This window comes from Dermacentor silvarum, chromosome 4 (assembly GCF_013339745.2).
Source record: "Dermacentor silvarum isolate Dsil-2018 chromosome 4, BIME_Dsil_1.4, whole genome shotgun sequence".
NCBI classification, from domain to species: domain Eukaryota; kingdom Metazoa; phylum Arthropoda; class Arachnida; order Ixodida; family Ixodidae; genus Dermacentor; species Dermacentor silvarum.
The window spans coordinates 70,799,395-70,822,259 of NC_051157.2; the positions used below are offsets into that span (position 1 = coordinate 70,799,395).

The window sequence follows — 22,865 nt, forward strand, 5'->3', positions numbered from 1 at the left end:
GTTCACAAAGTGAAACGTCACTTATACGGACACTCCAAGAGCATTTCTGCCATCGCCGTGGTCAGTGGACGTCGCCGTGCCTGTACGCTGTGTGCGAATGAAGCCTTCAGAGCAGTGTTGCGATATGGGCACCCCCATTCCATTCCAATTCCATTCCGGGGAATTAGAACTTGCCGCAATTCCATTCATTTCGATTCCTCGGAATTAAAGAACGTAGCACATTCCCATTCTGGGAATGCCCAGGCAGTTCAATTCCATTCCTGAAATTCCTCAACGTAGGAAAGGCATCTTTATAGTTTTATTGGGTTAATGATGAACGCACCATAAAGCTGATCTCATCAGACACGTTAAGAACTGCAAAAATACGCTAAATACGTTACCAAGGTCGAGTGAAAGTAGCTTGGTGATATATCTCGTACAGTACAACCACCCTACTAATTCCCATAGAGGCAGTTCTCCTGCTACCTATAGTATTTGCATGACATTCACAGCATGAGCGAACTACTAAATGAACCGTTGGGCTTCTCTAGCTGCCAATAAAGTCCTCTCTATACTAAAAGTACCACCATCTATTCTTTCCTCCGCTGTATCTTCTCCTAAAGCGCTTGTTTTTTTTCTTTACTTTGTGCTTGCGAGAGCGAGTCGACTGGTGGCGCTCCTCGAAAGTCCCCGTTGAAGCTTTCAGCCTTTCAGCCTGGGTGCGTGGCGCCGCTGGCGGCTGCGTGTGTGCAGAGTGACTTTCAACATGGCTCTGAGGCGGAAACAAACAAAATATAACGAAGTGAAAGCACGCGCTATCATCGTCCAATCGGAGATACGTAAGAAAGAGAGAGGCAGCCGTTATTCAAAGGATGGCAGGTACTTTGGGGACTTTACCCGCCAACAGGCGCCAGCGCCGCCGCGGCGCTATCTGGACCTCCCCCCACTCTAGAGCTCTCTAGAACAGAGCGAACGTGGGTTCTCTCCAGCGCGAATCGTCGCGCCGGGGCTCGAGGAGGCGCCGCCGTGGCTGCAGTTAGTTTGGCTCTCCTTCTGCGGCTGGCTTGCCGAACCAATATGCTTTCAAAAGTTTTCTCCCTCTCTCTGTATGGAGGGAGAGGGCGCACAGTTCCAACTCTGACCTGCAGGTGTGCTGCGCTGACCTGCAGGTCTTTGTCGACTGAGTTTGGATAGTAGTTTAATGGGCCATATGAAGTTGTAAACATTTGCTTACTAACTAAATAGACAAGCACAGTGTCACTTGCGCACAGGTAAACATGAACACATCTCGCTCAATGACCGCGGAAACTCGCTGTGAAAATGCCGGAGTGAGAAAGCGTGCCAGCAACAGCGGGCAAATTTACTTTCGCGCTGTCTCTCGTCTTGCTTTAACGCGAACTAAACGTCGAAAGCACAGCGCATACGAAGCTACCGGCAGTCGGCGCATGCACTTCGTCCCCATCGCAGATCGCTTTGAAGATCCGGGTCGCCTCACTTCGACGTGCAAAAAGAAGTGGTGATCCTGATACATTTCAGAAATTTCAATCACTTAAAGCGGAACTTCGAATTAAAACGGTGGCAGCCCGGGATTTTTACTACAAACACACATTGCCAAATTTACTTATTAAAACTAACCCGCGTAAGTTCTGGTCCACCATTTCACCTCCAGATTTCTCGTCCAATTCATTTACATTTAATGGTCAAAATATTACTGATCCACTTGAAATTTCAAAGACGTTGAACAGTTATTTCAAACCAGTTTTTACTACAGATAATCTTGAGGTTCCCCCTTTTGATCACATTACAGATACTTCAATAGATGATGTTGAAGTGAGCGAGGAAGGTGTTTTAAATCTTATTCTAAATCTTGATTCAAAAAAGAGCGCAGGCCCGGATGACATTCCAAACTCACTTATTTTACGTTATTCCTTATGGACTCGCAAGTACCTTACCATTATCTTTAAAAAATCCTTATCAACTTGTGTAGTCCCAAATTCATGGAAGGTTGCTAAGGTTCTCCCATTATACAAATCTGGTGATAAGCACATTTTAACAAATTATACACCGATTTCATTAACGTCCCAATGCGGCAAGTTACTAGAGCATATTGTAGCGACTCCAGTTAACACAGGTTTACAAAAAATAAACTATTTATTAAAGGGCGAACTTGTGCCCAGAGCTAAAGGGAATCACTGAGTTGCCTCCGCAGCGAAAAACGTTCTCGGTCGCGTGCCACCGTCTTCGAACGCCGCTCGTGGCCTCCCTCGATGAAAACCAAACGCCGTCGTTTCCCATTGGTGGGGCAGCTTCTAGGTTGGAGCTCGTGCGCACGCAGGCCGGTAGACAGGCGCACTCCGCGTGTCGTGGTGGACGCTGTTGGCGTTCAAAGCGATCTGCGTGGTACCTGAATGCAGGCTACGTGGCAATATCGTCTATAAACATATAGCCGGGTTTCTTGAATTTAACAACATCTTGTCTGCTTCTCAACATGGTTTCAGAAGAGGCCTCAGCACTGTCTCTCAGCTCGTAGAATTTGCCCATGACGTAGGCCAGTCTCTTGATATTGGTGATCAAGTTGACGCATTGTTTATCGATTTCTCAAAACCCTTTGATACAGTAGTTCACACCAAACTCTTGCATAAACTTCAAAGCATTTTAAATAACTCCAGTATTGTAAACTGGTTATCCAGCTTTCTTTCCGAACAGTCACAGTATGTACTTTTTAACTCTAGTAAGTCCCCAACAGTAGGTGTATCGTCAGGCGTACCTCAAGGCTCCGTGCTCGGCCCTCTCCTCTTCTTACTTTATATAAATGACCTCCCTTCTATTATTTCCTCAAAGATTCGCTTATATGCCGATGATTGTGTCATATATTGTGGCATTAAATGTGAATATGATCATGTCGCTCTTAACACTTGTTTTGAAAGGTTTTGTAGCTGGTGCAAACAGTGGCAGATGACCATCAACTTCAGCAAAACTGTACTTTTATCATTTTCAAGGTGTCATTCTATAAACAGAGTTAACCAATATAAATATTTGGGAGTTCTTTTCTCGCATGATATGTCTTGGTCTCCGCATATTGAACTAACTTGCAAAAAAGCCCTTCAACGCCTTGGTTATTTGCAGCTCACGCTCCGTTGCGCACCAAAACACACTAGGCTGATAACCTATATAATACTAATACGTCCGATATTGGAGTACGCCTCTATCACATGGAATCCCCATCATAAAAAAGACATCAAGGCTTTAGAGTCAGTTCAGAAAAAAGCTGTTAGGTTCATCTGTCGTCGTTATGATAGATATTTTTCACCCTCTTCCAATCTTTCTGACCTGAATCTAGTCCCACTCCAGAAACGTAGCCACTTTGATTGTTTAAAGTTTTTCCACAGTTATGTAAATTCACCACATTGTTCTTCTCAAGATTACATTTCATTTTCAGCCCCCTCGAATACTCGACAATATCATGCTCTAAATATTGTTCCGTACAGTTCTCGTTCAGACTTGTTTTTGTACAGTTTTTTTCCTTCACATGATTCAGTGCTGGAATGCTTTGCCTGGAATTGTACGCGAGTGCCCTTTAGATGAATTTCTCACTGCTATTTCAAAGTTGTAATGTATATATGTATATATATAATTCATTGTTTTTTTCCTACTCCTGCTATAGCCAAAGTTTGGCTACAGTATGTATAAATAAATAAATAAATAAATAAATAAATAAATAAATAAAATAAAGATGAGGCCCGCGCGGACGCGCACTTCGCCACATCACAGATCGCTTTCAAGATACGGCGCCCGCGCGGCTACGCTGTGAGCAGCAGCCGACAGAGCAGAACGCACACTCCCTCCCTTTTCGTCGCCTCGCACCCGTGCCTCGCCAACATCACCTCCTGCCTCGCGTGCGGAAGAACGCGTGCTTCCGGCCTGCCTTCCTCCCTCGCGTGCGCTACATTGAGGAAGGCGGGGCTGAACACGCAGCAAACCTCCCTGACCGGCTGCTTGCTGCAGCTGCCGGCGGGCGGCGACACAATTTTATTCTTTCGACGTCGCGGCCTAGGAGGATATAAAAAATTGCGGGATAAGTTATGAAAATCTGGGAGGATATAAATAAATTTCTCCTAAATTGCGGCAGTTGTTCGCATCCCCATAAGTGAAGGCAAATTTGCACTTTTTTTCTTAAAAACCAGAAGTCGACTCCAAAATGCGACCTTTCTGCAATATAGAGCAAGAACAGTGCAGCGGTGAGCGCAAAACCTTTTTCGAACCCGCGTAGCGAAATATGCAGGACCAACGTCTTTATAGGAGGCGTTGGCAGGACCATGTAGACACTAGTACAATGCCCTAGAATAATATATGGGTGTTCGTACTAGATACCGGTAGAGACTTGCATCGTCATCGCCATCCTCCATGGGCATCGCCATCTGCGTTTTACTATATCGCTAGCTTCTGTATTCTATGATTAGCCGCTGTAGCTGTAGCCTCTGTAGCATCGGTGATAACGAACAAAGAGGTTTCGTTAATGCATTACTGGCTTGTGAGATGTAGTGATAACATAGCGCGTTGACCACTTTTGCGTAGACCGTGCTCGAAAGAAAGCGAAAGTCAGCTGAAAGCAGCATCAGTCGCAGCAGGGATCTTGTTCGCGGGCTTTTAACCATACTCGCGAACAGTTACTTCGTGCATTGATTCCTGGTGTTATTACTGCATTGTGTATGGCACCTTCAAGAAGATCAGCCGTGCCCAAATGTAAACTACAGCGTGTGTCATCAGCTCGTGTTTTCCACATCAACGTCGTTTAGCTTGACCGGCGAAGGTTTGTGGACGTAGCCAGTGGTTGGCTGTATTCGTGTGGCTTGACTAGCGCCATGTATGAAATGCTTAGAATACTGGCCCATTCCTCGTCTTCAAGCCACACGAACTGTGGCCGGATCCGAGTATTGTGAATGTCGTGTGCATTTACGTTCGTTTCTAGTGCCTTCAGAACATAGAGATCTCTGATGACGTAAAGACACGAAAAGGAAAATTTCTGACCATGGATCAACCCGACGTCTCAAGCTCCAAGACAGCCGGTAAATGACCCTATTGGGTGATTTTGCTGTAAGGTTCACGATATATGCCATGCCGCGATTTTCATAAAGTTTCGTTTCGCTGGGGCTGAGGGTAACCCCGCGGACTAAGGAAACGGGGCTTATGCGTTGGCTTTAACACGATATAAAAAAATTTTAATGTGTTAGCCCTGGTAGCCTTTATTACAGCTTTTAAGCACGTAGTGCAAGCTCAAACTATGGACCTCTGAACTGTGGTTTAAGCTTGCCACATGTACCAGGATGGCATCCTGCGCCTTCTGCTGATAGTACTTTAAAGTTTTCTCGCTTGTGAGCTGCTTGGTGCACTCCGTCTTCCCTAACATGGCCAACAGTAGCAAAGAAAAACCTGTGGAATTAAATCAGATGTGTGTTTCCAGCTACTCCTTAACTTGACATGACACAAGGTATGTGCACACAATACCGTTTTTGGCCTTTGGACTTGTCTGCTGGGTTGTGGTGGAGGACCTGGGGCTGGTTGCTAAGCTGAGACTGGGATCAGGTAGCAGATGGCTGGTATATTGTGGTCATCTGAAATGATTCGTGCAGCTCTTGGCTCTGGCATGAACTCTGACAGTGTCCATATGAAGTTTCAGATGTGTAAACATCTTAGGTCCGTTCGATTTGCCTGCACCACTGTGAACCAGTTCATGGCGGTTCACGAGAAGTTCAGAAATTGTGCAGCTTAATTTCTGCGGTGCAGGCACAGCGCAACACTTGAAATGAATGCCAAGGTGCAGACGCGGTGCGGGCGTTATGTTATGCCCAATTAATGTGCACGGAGTTCATAAATTTGTAAGATCCTGAACTGCGGGTATGAACGGCTTGTGGGGTGTAAATACAAACCACACTTGTGTAGACACATCAGACGTGCGCAAGCGGGGTCTTAATGGCGCTTGTGCCCGTGTGCTGGGTCGTCTACTGCGCTGCTGCTTCGCACCTGTACGCTGCACCAAGCCGGCACCGACAGCGGAGTAGGTGCAGAAAAATCATGAACCACCCTGCACCTTTCCTGCACCTTATGAAACGAACAGAGTGGTTCAGCGGGCGCCATTGCTGCTCCGCTGGAATGAATGGCAACACCTCGGGAACTGGTTCAGGTGGTGCAGGCGAATCGAACGCACCTCTTGACTTGCCTCATTGACAGCCTGTGATGTTGAGGCAAGTACACGATAGTTTGTGATGGGGATCTGTTGCAAGATTGTTTCCGCTTGTGAAGACGGTGGTCAAGTGCTATTTCATGGCATACAGTAAATTAAAAGGACACAAGAAATATATCATGATCCATCTAGCCCTGCAGCAAACCTTGTTATGCTATTTCATGGCTTATGCCAGCAGCAGACACTTCTCCCTTTTACCTCACTGGTGTTTATCCACTATTTTTGAAGCACGAAGGAGCACACCCAGTAACCATTTTTCTTATGTTGTATACTGGCTGGGAATGCTTTTTTTTTTCTTTCTATTGATAACTTCACATTATTATTATGTAGTTTTACTGAGTACAAAGATGAAGGAGGTGCTTGACAGAGCGGTGAGGGCAATGATCTTTATGGGATACTTGCGCATGTGTCTCTCCTGCAATCTTGCATTATTTATCTTGCCTTTTTCTGTAGAAAGTATGTAAATATACCTTTTGTGTTCCTCTCGTCTGTCACAATATCACATACACCATGTTAATGTAACACAGCTAGCTACCACAATGCTGCTGCTATATAAGCAGATTAGATTAAATCGCATTGTCGTTTTTCATTGTGCTAGTGGTGTGCCATCATGGCAGCTATGTTGACATCGCTGCTAGCCTTCTATTGCAAAATTAAGTTTTGTCCGCTGCGGACTGGCTGGCATTTCCTTTTTTGAGGATTCCACACTGGGAGAGCATCAGATCCTAACAAACAGTTTAGGAGTGGGTGTTTAACAAATTAATGATCGGGGTACGAAGATGACTTACCTTGCTTAAAAATGAAATTTAACTTTGGGTAAATTGGTTATTAATGAGTAGCATATATTTTTGAAGCAATCTTGGCAAAGCTTCAGGGCTGATAATTGTGGCCTTCTCTTGTTAGCAACTTTTAAATGGCACCTAAGCAGATGACGCATGCACCTGGTGGTTAGTGGATATGATGCAAGTCCCAGAATGTTGCCTCTGAGATTTTTCAGAAGCTTCTGGCAGCCATGAGCACCTCCTAATCTCGTAGGTCATGCCGAGTAGTCACACATTCTGTCTCTTGCGTCACTTCTGACGAGTGGTAAATTCAGCATTTTTTTATTTTTTTCAGTTTCATAATCAAAAACATACTTTTATTACCTTTTTGTAATGCATCAATTCATATTCCAAATGTAAAATTTTGCACGGTGGCTGCTCTGTATCTGCATTATCTGAAACCAACCATTTATGTGGTCCATAATTTTGTTGCAGTTGGCCTTGAAATGTGCTTTGCACTACCTGTTATGAAAGGGGTGAAATGTGTCTGGTATTAAAAGGCCATTCTTCGCAAATATTTTCGAAACTTTTCAAATGCACCTTGTATCAACAGAGTTGCTGCCAGTAACATGCCTTTGTGGCTTCCATTCCTTTTCATTGTTCCTACTGCATTCAAAAGCTGTGCACTGCGCCCACATGGAACAATGGCCACCGTGCTTTACCTAACATTGTGCTGAACTTCTGCATCTGCGTGATCTTGAAATTGTGTGGCATGACCCTCTGTCATACTGCTGATCTCGGAGGCAGTGTTGCCATTATTTCTTGTAAAGATTCCACGAAACCATTAGAAATACACTGAATACTTTTGGGAATTCACTATGAGAAACTTTAAGCAGTACTGGCACAAAAATCTTGTCTTTCGCACTTTTGGGGGGCTTGTTATGTAGCTATCAGCTCTGTAAATACAATATGAAGCCTAGATTCCTGTGGAGTGCAACGAAAAATTGTTTACATCGCCTTTGAATATGACCAGTGCAACTTGCATGCCAAGTGCAGTGCAGCTTCAGAGGTGAAAATGGTAGCTGGATACATCACGGATACTGGAGGTTATGGTCTTGTGGTATCACAAACCATTGTGCGTCGGCAGTCAGCATGGTGCAGTGGTTGAAGGCCACACAATGACTGTGACACCAAAAGCTGGCTGCATGCTGTCAAATTGGCCTTCCATTTTAGAGCGCAGCTCTTAGGCGGCCATTCCTGTGGCAAGTGTCAGTGTAATCGAGGGAACGAGCGCAGCAAAAGATGAAAGAGCGAACACGGAGCATTGCAATGGATGAAGGACACAGTGGAACCATGAGGCGGAAAGCGGAGGAGGGTATGGCGAAAGCGTGAGAAGAAAAGTGTAGTGCGGTGATGATGGCTACAAGATGGCGCCAGAGTAGCGTGCGTCGTCTCGGAGGTCTGTCGGCGGCTGTGAATTGTGCCTATGCGTCACCCGCGCACTGGCTCTCGTGATCCCCAGGTTAGCGAGGCAGTCGCGCCACACTTCGCTTCGTTTGCAACGTGTCGCACGAGACAGCTTGTCCGCGCCAGCCAACATATCGCAAAATGAAAACACGTATAGAGCTGCGCTCAAATTTCGCATTATGGAGTATCGTAATTGTTGGTGAATTTTTGTTTTTTTGTTTCTTCCAACGTTGGCTTCTTTGCATTCGACACAGGTCAAGCCTAAACCCAGTGTTCCGAAGTGACTTTTTTTTTTGTTGAAAATGTGGGGGGTCTTTCTCAACTTTTCATCCCTTCAAATGCTAATGGAACTTAGCTTTTGGCAGCCTAATTGTGGTGTGTGTGTATGCATCAGGGGTATGTGATAACATGTGACCACCTCCTCTGGTTTTGAAGTGTCTAGCTTCCTACTTTACATTCGAAGCCATGCTGCACTTGGTACACATTTTGAATGGGTTGTATTAAATAGGGCTTTGTTGTACTTTCGAGGAATGGAGTCTTTATTCAGTAACTGCTGGGTAAACCGCTATTAATGAAAAAGAAAAGTATGTTTAAAGAGAAAAACGGGGGTTTGATGTAGTAAACAGATGTCTTTCAATTGCATAGTCATCAGTTCTTATAATTGCAAAATTGCTAATGTTAGAAAGATGCATCTAAGACCCATAAAGCTTTGTGGTGCAGCTTTGTTTGTCAAGATCAGAGTTATTGAGTGCCTTTCTAAGAATGTTTGATGTTTTATTGTAAAGCAAACTACAATGAAAGAGATGTACCGGCAACAGCTCCATAACATTTGTAGCCTACATTCTGAAAGGCATGCGCACACATGCACACACATACAAAGACAGAAGAGAGAAAGTCTTTTTGTTTTGGCCACAAGAAAAAAATGCAGGCTTGAACAGGTTCAAGAAATGTGGTATCTAAACTGCTAAACGTCCATGTCTTCCTACCTAGCACACTGTTATGACTTATCTCTTACACCGTTCTAATATTTCACACAAACAATGTCACTTCATTTTTCTCCTGTCCCTTGCTCTCACTTGCACCAGGAACTGTTTTCTCCACAGAACACTACATATATGCTACTTGTTTGTGGAAGCAGACTGCTGACTCCGTCACCATGTGGGCATCAGCATCAGTGATAAATCGAACAATGCTTCATCAACGCCATTCTCCAAACAGGCCCTCTTGTGTCTTTTCAGCCAGTGCAGATGGTTGTGATACCGTTGACTCAGCTTGTAGCTGGGTACATTGATGGCGTTATGATCTACTTAGCAGCATTCATAATTCGTAAAAAAATGCGATGCCTGCTAAAAGGAAATGCTAACTGCCAAAGAAAAAAAAAAAGAAATATGCTAGAACGACTAAAAGGTTGCTGAAGTAGCAACACTTCGCAGTATTGGTGTGCACAGTTGTACCTTTCTTCTTTGCTAGATATCAGCACTGTTCCATCAATCATAAGGTGTGTGTGCATATGCTCATGTCAGAGGCATAGCTTAGGTATGTTTTAAAAGGTCTACTGAGTAGCTGTAGTGCTTACTCTTGCATAAAATTAAGCAAGAAAAGTGACATAAATTTGGAAAAGCTGAAAAATGGGTCCCAGCTGCATGTGTGCAACCTCGCGTGAATGAGTAAAGGGCCAAATAGAGAAAAATTTTGCTTGGGCTAGTCGGTACATTCTCGAGATTTGAGACATACTTAACTAGCACTAAAATGACTTTAAGGGTCCCTGAAACACTTTTTGAGTATAGAAAAAGAATGTTGCTCATCTGTTAATGAGGCTCCTGTGAATATGTGAGCTAAATATTATAGCACTGCATGCAGTAGGGAATTTATAATCCGTGTCAAAAGCAGTGAACAGACACTTGCTCTAACATCCGCAATGTTGTCATCAAAGGCTGGTCGAAAGCAGTTGGCTGTCCAACACTATTGGCTGATTTCGTGATCGCGAGAATATTCTCTGTAATACATAATTGCTAAATATATGTCTCCGATTTCAAAAAGACAGAAAAAAGTTATAACCTCCCTTCCACTCCGTGAAGATGGTCAAACAGCGAAGCTGTGTTAGTTACACCGAGTGTTAAAAGTATTACATGTGTTGCACGTCATGCAATTGCGTAAACACAAGTAAACACAGATCTACAACATGAACTTATATCGAAACGTTGCAAGGCGAAAAGAGGCAGCAACTTCCGACGTTACTCGACGAGTGTCCACTTCTCTGGTCGAAACCTGCCGAGCCGCTGCTAGGTGCATTGGCTTCAGGCACGGACACCGCACGTGTGCAGTGTGAATGCGGGGAAACGCGGACGGCATTGGTAGCAGCTCTGCGTGTTATCTGAAAGGGTGCGCTGCACAGAAACACCTTCTTTTATACCCATCGCCTCTCCTCCTTGCACCCAGCATGGCCTCTCATTGGTCGCCTCCTCCCCCCGGTGCGCCCTCCCACTGTCGCCCCCTCCCCCAGCGCGCCTCTCCTCCTTTGCTGGTCACGTGACCTGCCTTCCCCTGGCGCGGCTCTCATCCTCTTCTGGTCACATGACCTGTGACACCGGCGGATGGACGAACGGCGCAGCCTCGACCTACAACAGCTCCTCTGTTAAAATTATTTCGTCTTTGCGCTGTGCATAGCTGTGTCTGCTGCTCATGACCTCCGAGGTCGCAGTGGCGTGCTGCATAGCATAGTCTACTGCGGCCGCCAAAGGGTGCCGCGACAAGCCCTTTCGCTGCCGCGACACTCAACTTCTGGCCGGGGCTTTGCCCTCTTGGCTTCTCTGCTGTGTAGCTCTAGGGGAGACGAAAAGAGAGAGAAAGCCAAGTGGGTCAGTGCGATAACTCTTCTTATAGTTGAAGGATTCTAAAAATTCTTGTCGCATGAGATTCGTGGATGGCATACTTTTTAATAGTGAGGCCATTCTCTTATTAGATAGAAAAGTGTTTCAGGGCCCGAGAACAAGGAGCATACAGGACACAATACGCTAGTGTGTACTGTGTGCTCGTTGTTCTCAAATGCCTTTTTAGCACTGGTTAAATATGTCTCAACTCTTGAGTAATGGCCAGCCAGCCAATGTCATGAAGAGCCTGCACTGGCCTTTACCTTTTGGGTTATTATGTACTGGACTGATGTATGGCTCAGATGCTCAGGACAGCTTTTGCCCAGCAACTGCACAAATTTATTTGCTATGTTCAAGAAGTGTGGCAAGGTTCCCTTTTAAAGTGACACTGGAGAGAAAAACGTGCTGTATTAGTAAATTGTGCTTCTACAATGCCATGAAATCTCCTCTTACCTTGAGAGGGGGCATGGTAAGCCAGAGAAAGTTGCAAGAACGAGATATTGGTGGCTACGCCACTTTGAAGTTCCCGCTCCAGTGTGCCATGATGTCACAGATTTCAACGGCTTCTGCTTGGGCCATTACTGTGTAATGTTTTATCAGTATATAGGTACTGCATTGTGTTCTAAAGGCTCTAAAGAAGTTTTGAGAACCTTTACTGCTCCTTAATGACCCAACTATATGATAAAATACTTTGAAATCCATGACGTCACAGGGATCTAGTGGTGCTGAGGTTTCGGTGAAAGATGAAAAAATATTAAAGTATGACCTGAGTTTTCTTGTAATCGATTACTTTCCGTGAAATTAATAAAACTGAAGGTCTGTCTAAACTGATTTAGTGCTTCTGTTCAGTGTCCCTTTAAGCTGTACTTGAGCAATGTACTAATTGGGCAGATAAGTCCTTGGACTAAGTATGATGTGGCTCAGTGGAATTGAGTTACACTGTGCATAACAATGCTGCAGATCAGCTGTTGGAAGTGCGATTCAGTGCCTTTCATCTGGGTTGCACTTGGTCTGTGGACTGAATCGGTCGTTCAGGCACTCATGCAAATCTAGCTTTAGCAATAGGTTATAGTGTCATGGCAAACTAAAGTGACCGATTTCTATAGAAGTGCACAAATTAGCATGGGACATTTTAAGGAGATTGATAAAGGCCTCCCAAAAATTACTGTGAGAACTAGAGCAAAAACAAATTTCACAAATATAATGAATAAAACCAGAAGGTAAAAATTGTCCGTAAGTGATGTGCAAGAGAGATTTTATTTAAAAGTGTTATAGAAAATGTTGTTCTGACTAGTTTTGCCTTATTTATGCTATAAAAATGTAATGCTTGTAATTGTTGAGTGTGCAGCGTTGGGGAAAGGGAATAAGGACAGACGAAAAATCAAACACTACAGGTAGGAAGAAACAAAAAATGAAAGAAACAAAAACAGTAGCATTTAAGAAACATTATAGATGTTCCTGAGATCTCCAGTCTCTGCTATTTTTAATCCTTTTTCTGTGCCTCCTACATGTCAGCAGGCAGTATGCGGCAGGATAATACAGAGTGTCACACACTTTTCCTTAGGGTAAGTGCTGTGAAAAATGCATGGAATGATGTAAAGGGCTGTTTTTCTGTCATACAAGATTTATTGCATCATGTTTTAGTTTGTGTTTGCAGTTACCATTCTTCATTGTAGTGGTCTAATAAATTCTATGCTGTGTGTATTTCAGAGGAAGGCTGTTCGACTGCAGTGGAGCCAGACTTGCTGATGCCTGTGATAAGTTCTAAAAACTCAGCAGTTTGGCATCCTGCGATGACGGGTTGGTGAAATTAAATGAAATTGTGCTACTTTAAAGTGCATGCACATCTTTCTATTTATGAACAAGCCAATTGACATAAGTATTTTCTGGTCATAATGTTAAAATTGATGTTAATAAATTGCTGGGGAGACATCTGCTGCGGACAGTAGCTAGCATCAAGCTTCCTTACATTTACTACAAACTTTTTCATTGTTACGTTACTGTTTATTATATTGACTGTCATGTTATTGTGATGTGTTGATGAGCTGTGACATTTCTTGTTATCTAGTTCTTAAAAAATATGAGGCTACCTAAGCACTTTTTATGAGTTGTGAATGCAAAAACATTAATGTCCAGTTGAACACCGCTGAGTGGTCCTTCGAGTTGTAAACTTCTCACGGGCTAGCGAGCGTGCAGAGAAGCTTGGTACGTTTTGATTTGGCCTTACCGATGCGTAGTTGGAATGCAGGCCAGAGCTTGTGTGGACAAGGAATGCGTGTATAACTCAGGCTTCCGAAAGCATGGGTGATTTGGCGTCACAGTGATGCCCTCTCCCCTCATGCAACACCTGGCGTGCTACTGCGGCAGCAGGTGTTCTATTTCACCTGCTCTGCTCTGTCGAGGTGCACTCGTGACGTGGCGTCACAGCCAATGGGAATTTAGGTGCCGTTTCGCTGCTAGAGACACTGGACACCAGCTTTTTTGCTCAGTGAGTCATTTGACGCTTTCGTGTCATTAACTTCGTCACAGTACACTCGCCCACGCACATACACGCACAAACAAGGCATTTTATGACGCATAGTTTCTTGCTTAAGAAAAATTTCAGGTGCTGCTTGCACCTGTGAAATGTTTTTTTCACAAAAAAATATTTCGTGAAATGGCCTTTTGTGTTACACCGGAGGGCCTCAAATTAAACCGAACTTTAAACCGAACCTAAAAAAAAAATACTTAGCAATTTTTGCAAGGTATTCTTGCTTTTGTTGATGCAATGGCGGTGAATTTCATCCATCTGAAGCGCATAATACAACTGCAGTGTTTTAGTTTATGTGGTTGTATAATTTACTTACAAACATTTAGAAAGCTTTAACTTAGAACACCCTATGTCAGAGCAGCGATCCACCTTTTAAGTTTCTCACTTTTACATCTTAGAGTCATATGCATAGCTTACCACTTTGTGTCTGGAAGTATGTTTCTTCCTTCCTATTTTGGTACTTAAAAAAAAATGCAATGCTCTTGCAGTTGAGGAGATTGCCAACCTTCGTGTCCTGTGCACATCCTGTGGAGCTCAGCTTGACCACCATTGCAAGAGGAAGTTCCGCAAGCACAAGCTTCTTAAAGTAATTGTTTGCAAAGTGAGTATCATCAGATGTTTGCCTTGTCATTAAGAGGGAATTTTGTCTCAGCATCTTCTATCTAAATACATGGGAATGGAGAAATGGTTTTGCTAGGCATCCACTGCACCATATCTGGTGAGGTTTGTTACATTTAAAGGAAAAAGCTAAAATCTACCCACTGTAGGGAACTGTTTTTTATGTTTAGGCCATGCATTAAAAATAAGATAGCTCCCCCCCCCCCCTCCAAAAAAAAAGAAAGAAAGAAAGAAGAATAACCTTGAGCGTAAAATTGGCAACTCTGTAAATCTGCAATATAGAAAACACTATCACAATGCCATAAACCACCTGTAGAAGCATCTGCAATGTACAAAATGGATGCATTTTGCATCGCTCCGAAATATATGACTAATTTTTGAGTCTGATTTTACGAAACCCTCGTAAACATGACAACAATTTCGCACAAGCTCTAAACTCATCCATCAAATTTTTGTGCCTCGGGTGCTCTAAAAGATACAGTTTACAGAAGGGCGATATCTGGGTTTTGGTGCAAAGTTATGGATCTTTAAACTTAGTGCTTCTGTGATTTTCAGCAATTTTTGCAGAAATATTGAGTTACTAAATAAAGGTTATGCTTGCTACAGTCTAGCATTCAGCTTTCTCTCTCAAATTAGAAAGATTTCATGCAAATCAATTGAGCCGTTGTCTACTGAGAGCATTTCATTTCCCATGTATTTGAATAAGGAAGTCAAGGTGACCCATAGGTACAGCTTCCGCTTAACATGGCGAGACAAATATGTGCAGTGGAGTTTGTCCTGCATGTATATAAGTGTGTATATTTTGTTGCAACTCCATTCTGTTAGGCACGTGCTTTACTGTGTAACTGTCTTTCAGATTGTGTTTGGACTTTTTCAGCTGTGTTTTGTCTTACATGAATGTACTAAATGCTTTTTATAGCTGTAAGTTGACTTTTGGGGCATTGGCACTTGTACTTGTAAGTTAAATTTCGTGCCAACGAATGGCCCTGTCTCACTTTACTGGAAGTTCACATTTGCTTTGACATTGGTAGTTATAATTTAGTCAAAATTTATAATGTTCTGCAATTTTGTACACCCTTTGTTATCATTTTTATGCATCAAGCTTTTTTATGGAGGACACCTAAATGTAGACACAAAAAATTATTACAAAAATTTACCACAAGTTTATACACCCTCTTGATCATCTGCATCACTTCCCATGCACAAATAATTTTTTTGCAGTAATCATATTTATCACTATTATTGCACTAACAAAAATTGAGCGCGTTGTGTCCAACAGTGCATCTTAGAATTAGGGAGGACATTCTAATATCTCCCAGCAAAAGCAATTTGTGCACTTTCATTTATTAGGATGCAAGGCGATGGTCTGATAAGGAGAGTCATCAGACTGTTATTATGATCGTGAATGAAGGTCTCAGCCGGCACCAATACATTTCTATGGTCTAAAACTTCAATAATTTAATTTGAAAGTAATGTCTTTTGGGTTTCAAAAGCTAGGACGGTGTGTATTCAGGTTTCCCCCCAAAGAGGCACGCAGTGTAATAGGCATGAATAGACAATATGTGACCCACCGTGGTTGCTCAGTGGCTATGGTGTTGGGCTGCAGAGCACGAGGTCGCGGGATTGAATCCCGGCCACGGCGGCCGCATTTCGATGGGGGCGAAATGCGAAAACACCCATGTACTTTATTTAGGTGCACTATTAAAGAACACGAAGGTGGTCCAAATTTCCGGAGTCCCCCACTACAGCGTTCCTCATAATCAGATCGTGATTTTGGCACATAAAACCCCATAATTTAATTTAGACAATATGCATTTACACTTGGCAACATTAATGATCATGAGTGATACTAGTAAGGGATTTGCATATTTTTCTGTCACTCAGCTTCATTTAAAAACTGCTGTTTTACTTTGGCTACCTCTTTATGTTCTGGAATGGTTTGTTTCAGCGGTGCTACCAGTACTATGGTGATGGCCAGCTTCGAAACTGAAGGCAGTGACAGTGACGAGTACTGCAGTTGGTGTGCTGAAGGTGGTATTCTGGTTTTGTGTGACCACTGTGGCCGTGTCTTCTGCAGAGACTGCATTCGTCGCAACTTCTCCTGCCAGGAGCTGGACCGGATCGATTCACTGGAGGAGTGGCAGTGCTATGTGTGTGATCCTACTCCACTTGAACCTCTGGTGAATTATGCTAGCATGATCATTAGCTACAGTCGGCAGCTAAAGAAACAGCTGGCATCAAGCACTCACAGCAAAAAACCAAAGCTTTCTGAAGCGGATCTGAAAAACTTTGTCCTGAAAAAGGCAAAGGAAATTAAGCGCTCCCTCTCAGAGCTAGTCAATCGACAAGATGGGTTCCTAGTGGATGCAAGCAAGCTGCTTCGTGACCATGCTAGCAGCTTGTCTCGCATAGCGGAAAATGTGGAAAGCTGTCAGAGGCGACAGCTGAGGTCCGTTAAACGTGCCAAAAAGAAGAAAGGTGGTAAGGATGGTTGCCTGGAGTCTTCTCCATCAGTGAACTATCAGCCAGTTGGTTTTAAGGCACCTGGGAACGAAAGGCTAAGTGCAATCGATAAAGAACAGAATCATATCAGTGGATCTGATCAAGTCAACAGGAAAGTCAAGCAAGTGCAAGAGAGGAATGAGTTATGCTCTCAAGATAAAATCAACAGTCCAGAAGTTAGCCCCAGGACTGAAATACTGAATGTGTCTGCAATTATGACAGAAACGGGCACAGAAGGATGTTCTGTAGGTTCTACAGCAGAAAATGAGCATGATGCAACTTGTGGAACTCTGAATATCCCACCAACTCTCAGCATGGGTGACGAATTTTCATCCGTGGCTCCAAATATCAAATGTGATGATGTTTCCGAGAGCCTTGTTGCAGATCTCAACATGGAGAACAGCAGTGACCGCTGCAGCATGTCTTCCAGGAATGACAACAAGGAGACTACCATTGCCATAGTTAAAACTGAAAACATTGAAGTACCGTCCAGTGGAAATGCTAGCTCTGTTGCAGATGTACTCAACCCTTCTTCAAGCATCAGCACTTTTGAGACTGGCAATAAGTCCGTAGCTTTTAAGTTTGCGTTTGTTAGGAAAGAGAAAACTAAAAGCAGCACTGATTTGTCTTCTTCAGAAGACAGCAGCACTGCTTTTTCTTCTGAAGAAGACAGCAGTGTAACAAGTGAGAGCTCCCAAACAGTTGAGGAGCGGGAGCAAAAGACGCATCTTTCCACTCACAGGCAGTTTAATGATCGCAAAAAGAGGCGCACCACAGTCGGAAGTTCTGCTCAAGCAAAACGCTCACGATATTCTAGTTCGCTGTTAAGTGATTCCACTAACTCATCAAGTGATTCTGGTGAAGATTGGGATGATGAGTGGCGTGACTCATCACGGAGGAAACCCTGCGCTCGGAAGCGCAAGGCTCCTGCAAGGAGAAAGCTTGCTTCTCGTTCGCCACCTTTGTCGAAAGAGGTTATTAGGAGCTATCTTGAGGAGGCATTCAAGAGGTATCAGGACCCAAAGCTTTTAATGAATGTGACTGTGGACCTAGAATGCCTTCCTGTTGATCATTCACTCAGTGCTACGAAGAGGATGATGACTGACATTGATGAATCGAACAGTGTAGAAGAACTACAGGATGCCTGCAACAATGCAAAGATGTGTAAGTTCATTCTGCCATCAAAATACATTTGAAAAATAGAATAAGTAGGCTTGGTCATGCCTTTTTTTCTTTTATTTTTCTGAAATGTTCTTGCTCATTTGGATTAATCTGCTGTCAAAATTTAGCTCACTTTACCGAGTTCATGCAGTTAAGGTTGTAATACATATAGTACTTGTATCTTTTGTCTGGGTTGACATAAGTTTACTCACATAATGTGCACTCTGAGAAGATGTAAATGAATGAACAAGAGCTATTCCATTTTATCTTTAGGCCTACTTGCTGTTCTGCACCACTTTTTTCTCTGATGTCTGATAATGAAGCACTATCAACATCTGCTTTTATTACAACATGACTGTACTTTAAAGAATCCCCAAGATCTCTGCAGTTCCCACCTTTTTTCTACAACTGTGCTGTCATTATCGCTAAGAATGCCCTGTAACCTAAGCAATCATCAGCCCATATTTATATCCACTGCAGGATGAAAGCCTCTCCCTGCAATCTCCAATTACCCCTGTCTTGCGCTAGCTCATTCCAACTTATGCCTGCAAATTTCCTAACTTCATCACTCCACCTAGTTTTCTGCCGTCCTCGACTGCGCTTCCCTTCTCTTGGTATCCGTTCTGTAACTCCAATGGTCCACCAGTTTTCCATCCTACGAATTACATGGCCTGCCCAGCTCCATTTTTTCCTCTTAATGTCAACTAGAATATCGGCTATCCCCGTATGCTCTCTAATCCACACCGCTCTCTTCCCGTTTCTTAATGTTAGGCCTAACATTTTTCGTTTCATCGCTCTTTGTGCAGTCCTTAACTTGTTCTCGAGCTTCTTTGTTAACCTCCAAGTTTCTGCCGCATATGTTAGTACTGGTAGAATGCAATGATTGTACACTTTTCAACGACACTGGTAAGCTCCCAGTCACGATTTGGTAATGCCTGCCGTATGCACTTCAACCCAATTTTATTCTTCTGTAAATTTCCTTCTCATGATCAGGGTCCCCTTTGAGTAATTGACCTAGATAAATATACTCCTTTGCAGACTCTAGAGGCTGACTGGTGATCCTGAATTCTTGTTCCCTTGCCACGGCTATTGAACATTATTTTTGTGTTGTGCATATTAATCTTCAACCCTGCTCTTACACTTATTAATCTTCAACCCCACTCCTACACTTTCTAGGTTAAAGTCCTCAATCATTTGTTGTAATTCATCCTCATTGTTGCTGAATAGGACAATGTCATCTGCAAACCGAAGGTTGCTGAGATATTTGCCGTTGATCTTCACTCCTAAGCCTTCCCAGTCTAAGAGCTTGAATACTTCTAAGCATGCAGTGAATAGCATTGGAGAGATTGTGTCTCCTTGCCTGACCCCTTTCTTGATAAGTACCTTTCTACTTTTCTAGTGAAGAACCAAGGTTGCTGTGCAATCCTTGTAGATATTTGCCAAGATATTCACGTACGCCTCCTGTCCTCCTTGATTTCGCAGTGCCTCTATGACTGCTGGTATCTCTACTGAATCAAATGCTTTTTCATAATCTATGAAAACCATATAGAGAGGTTGTTTGTACTCTGCAGATTTCTATATTACCTTATTGATGGTATGGATATGATCCATCGTAGAATATCCCTTCCTGAAGCCAGCCTGCTCTCTTGGTTGGCTGAAGTCAAGTGTTGCCCTGATTCTATTGGAAATTAGCTTGGTGAATATTTTATACAATACTGAAAGCAAGCTAATGGGTCTATAATTCTTCAATTCTTTAATGTCTCTTTTCTTATGGATGAGTATAATGTTGGCGTTCGTCCAGCTTTCTGGTACACTTGAAGTCATGAGGCATTGCGTATACAGGGCTGCAAGCTTTTCAAGCATGATATCTCCTCCATCTTTGATTAAATCGACTGTTATTCCATCTTCTCCAGCAGCTTTGTCCCTGGTCATGTCTTTCCAAGGCCTTTCTAACTTCATCGCTAGTTATAGAAGGAGCCTCTGTATCCTGTTTATCACTACTTCGAATGAAAGTAGCTTGGCTGCTCTGGGGACAGCACAGGTCAGTATAGAATTATTCCGCTGCTTTTACTATGTCATCGAAATTGCTGATGATATTACCCTGCTTATCTTTCGATGCATACATCATGCTTTGTCCTATGCCAAGTTTTCTTCTCGCTGATTTCATGCTGGGTCCATATTTTACGGCTTCCTTAATCTTTTCCACGTTATAATTTCGAATATCCCTTATTTTCTTGTTGATCAGTTTTGACAGTTCAGCGAATTCTATCTGATCTCTCGGGTTTGACACTTTCATGTTTTGTCGTTTCTTTATTAGGTCTTTAGTTACTTGGGAGAGCTTACCTACTGGTTGCCTTGGTGCCTTACCTCCCACTTCAATTGCTGCTTTTATAAGCCTCACGAGTTCTAACCTCACTATGGCCAATAATATCCCAGGCAATGCCTGATAATTCCTCAAATAGCCCTGCAAAGCTAGCCTCACTCGATAGGGTACGCGTGTTGAATGTTGCCAGGTTCAGTTTCCACTGGCGGGCCTGTCCGGACCCAGAGATTCTTAGCACCCTCAGGTCTGACCGCTGCCTTAGTCAGGTGATCCGCAGCCGCTGGTAACTGAGGGCCATGGGTTAATTGCAGGAGTCATGAAGGAGGTAGTGGCCGAATACTGCACCAGGGAGGCCAATTCCTGTTCTGGTGAGGGAGTGACTTTGTTGAAGCTTAGTGAGCCTTCCTAATTTGGTTGCACCTGGATCAGTATAGCCCCACTAGCTCTCGGCGATATTTATTATTATTATTTTTTTTGCCGGTGTCAGGCGCCACTCTATGCCTGAAAATGTAATGGACTGGAGGAGGATTCGAACTTACAACCTTCAGGTTAGAAGCCGGGTGTTCTACCTCTGCTCCACGCCACCACTGATTCCTAAGTAAACCTAAGTAAACCCTTGTTAACTCGAACTCTGATATCTCAAGATATTGGGTAAGTTGAAAATTTTGCCCGTTGTGGTGTCAACTCTATGTGTTTTTCACCTCTTATCTCGAAAAGTTCTTGCGCTGGACACTGGATATCTTGAAATCTTGACTGGGAAAATACCAGGGAAATGTCACAACCCAAAAGTTTCCTTACATTGTGTGCAGCTGCGATATCACCCAAAAAGGGAGCAGAATTCTGCCTATGGCAAGTTCCAATTATCGGCCTTTGATTAACATGGCTTGCCCTGTCGAGGAGGCAGTGTTGCTTGCGCTTGTTTTTCACCCAGCAGCAGTAAGCGATCGGGCTGGTGCCAAGTTTGCTAACAAGCCAGATGCTGCGCTGCGCTCCGCTCCACGCTGATCTTTCCTGCTTCTTTCTATCACCGCTAATGTGCATTTGCTTGGCTGCTCTCTGCCACTTCCTTGTGGTCTCGCACATCAACGGGGAGCTGGGAGTGAAGTCTTCTTCTTTTTCTTCCCTCTCATTTAGGACGCTGTGAGTGATATATCAATCTAGTTACAGTGCATTAATCATCACCTTGAGCAAGACAATTGACGCTTTTGAGCAAGCATGATCAGTCCACGTGTTGCGTTTAAATGAGGTGAGCGTGCGAGTCCACAGCGCTACAATGACAATGTGGCTTTATAAGGACGCTCGCTTCATGCTCATGCGACAGTGAGGCGTAAATGGCACGTCACTCATAGGCATCTGCTAAAGGCTTGACAGCTGTGCTCTTCCGCATTCAGTTTTGGTTTTCAAGTGAAATGGTCTGGAGTGCATTATGCTGCAGAAATTAGCGGCGTCAACGTTTTGGGTGTTTGGAACTGGTTATGAACTCTTTGGATGTCTGGTTTCAAGTCTTGGATTAGGGTCAGTCATCTTGACTCAGTGTTGGCATGCTGTCTTGGCACAGTGCCAGTAAGGCTGTTGTTTGTAGACACTGACTTGTCCGATGCCGAGGTATGCAAAAGTGACCGAGAATATTACTGGCACTGCTTTTGAAAGGATCCATGTGTTCTATGCACAGCCAGCAGGCTTCTATTTTCGTGATTTTTACTTATCTCGAAACTCCGCTTATCTTGAAATTTTTTCCAGTTCTTTCAGCTTTGAGTTAACGAGGTTTTACTATTGTAAGTGGCTTGGTTTACTGGGAAAGGGAAAGTGAAGTTAAGTTTTGACTATAAAAAATATATTTTTCGTTTCATGTGCCAGTGCTCTTGAATGTCTTCTTACTCACAGTTTAATTTCATTTGTGTAGGGTTGTATGATTCAAGTAATGACGGTGAAGAGCAAGACAGACCACTGAAGCCACATGATGGTTACGAAGAGGGAGCCGGCGTGTCACCAACAAAGGTGATCTTTCCTGTGCTCCAAAACAGCTTTTTCACATTTGTCGTAGTTCTAAAAAAAGGTCATGCAAGTGCAGTACCAAAAATCAAGATGAGTATGAGACGTCGGTTAAGCGAGTTGTGTCTGAATGCATATTGTACCGTTTCAGAATAATGACTATGTTCATTTTGCCATTAGTAGCACATTGATAGTTCTCATATCAGTTTTTATATGTGTGATGCTCCTAAATATATCCAAAAACGAGTCACTGTTCTAGCCATCTCAAGAAGCACCTCTGTGAGCGGCTTCGTGCAAATATCCTGCACCTCTTTTAGTAGCGGGCCTTTCCGGTTATCCATCCCTAGCAGTCCTGGACGGCCTAAGGGGGCGCTTTCAGCCAATGAGCATTGCGTAGCAACATCTGGGGCAGTCGTGTACA

At 43.5% G+C, this 22,865-nt stretch overlaps 1 protein-coding gene across 9 annotated transcripts in view; it reads left to right on the top strand.

Moving 5' to 3' along the window:
* Positions 1-4,405: 4,405 nt before the first annotated feature.
* Positions 4,406-22,865, top strand: part of LOC119450204 (transcriptional regulator ATRX-like) — a 127,975-nt gene continuing 109,515 nt past the window's right edge. For 8 of the 9 annotated variants that reach the window (XM_049665712.1, XM_049665714.1, XM_049665715.1 and 5 more), the window contains exons 1-5: positions 4,406-5,045; positions 13,029-13,118; positions 14,337-14,449; positions 16,415-18,132; positions 22,356-22,450. In XM_049665712.1, coding sequence (XP_049521669.1) covers positions 16,431-18,132; positions 22,356-22,450 — 1,797 coding nt within the window. In that variant the 5' untranslated portion in view covers positions 4,406-5,045; positions 13,029-13,118; positions 14,337-14,449; positions 16,415-16,430. The remainder of the gene's footprint in view (positions 5,046-13,028; positions 13,119-14,336; positions 14,450-16,414; positions 18,133-22,355; positions 22,451-22,865) is intronic. The other variant, XM_049665709.1, reaches the window with a different exon arrangement.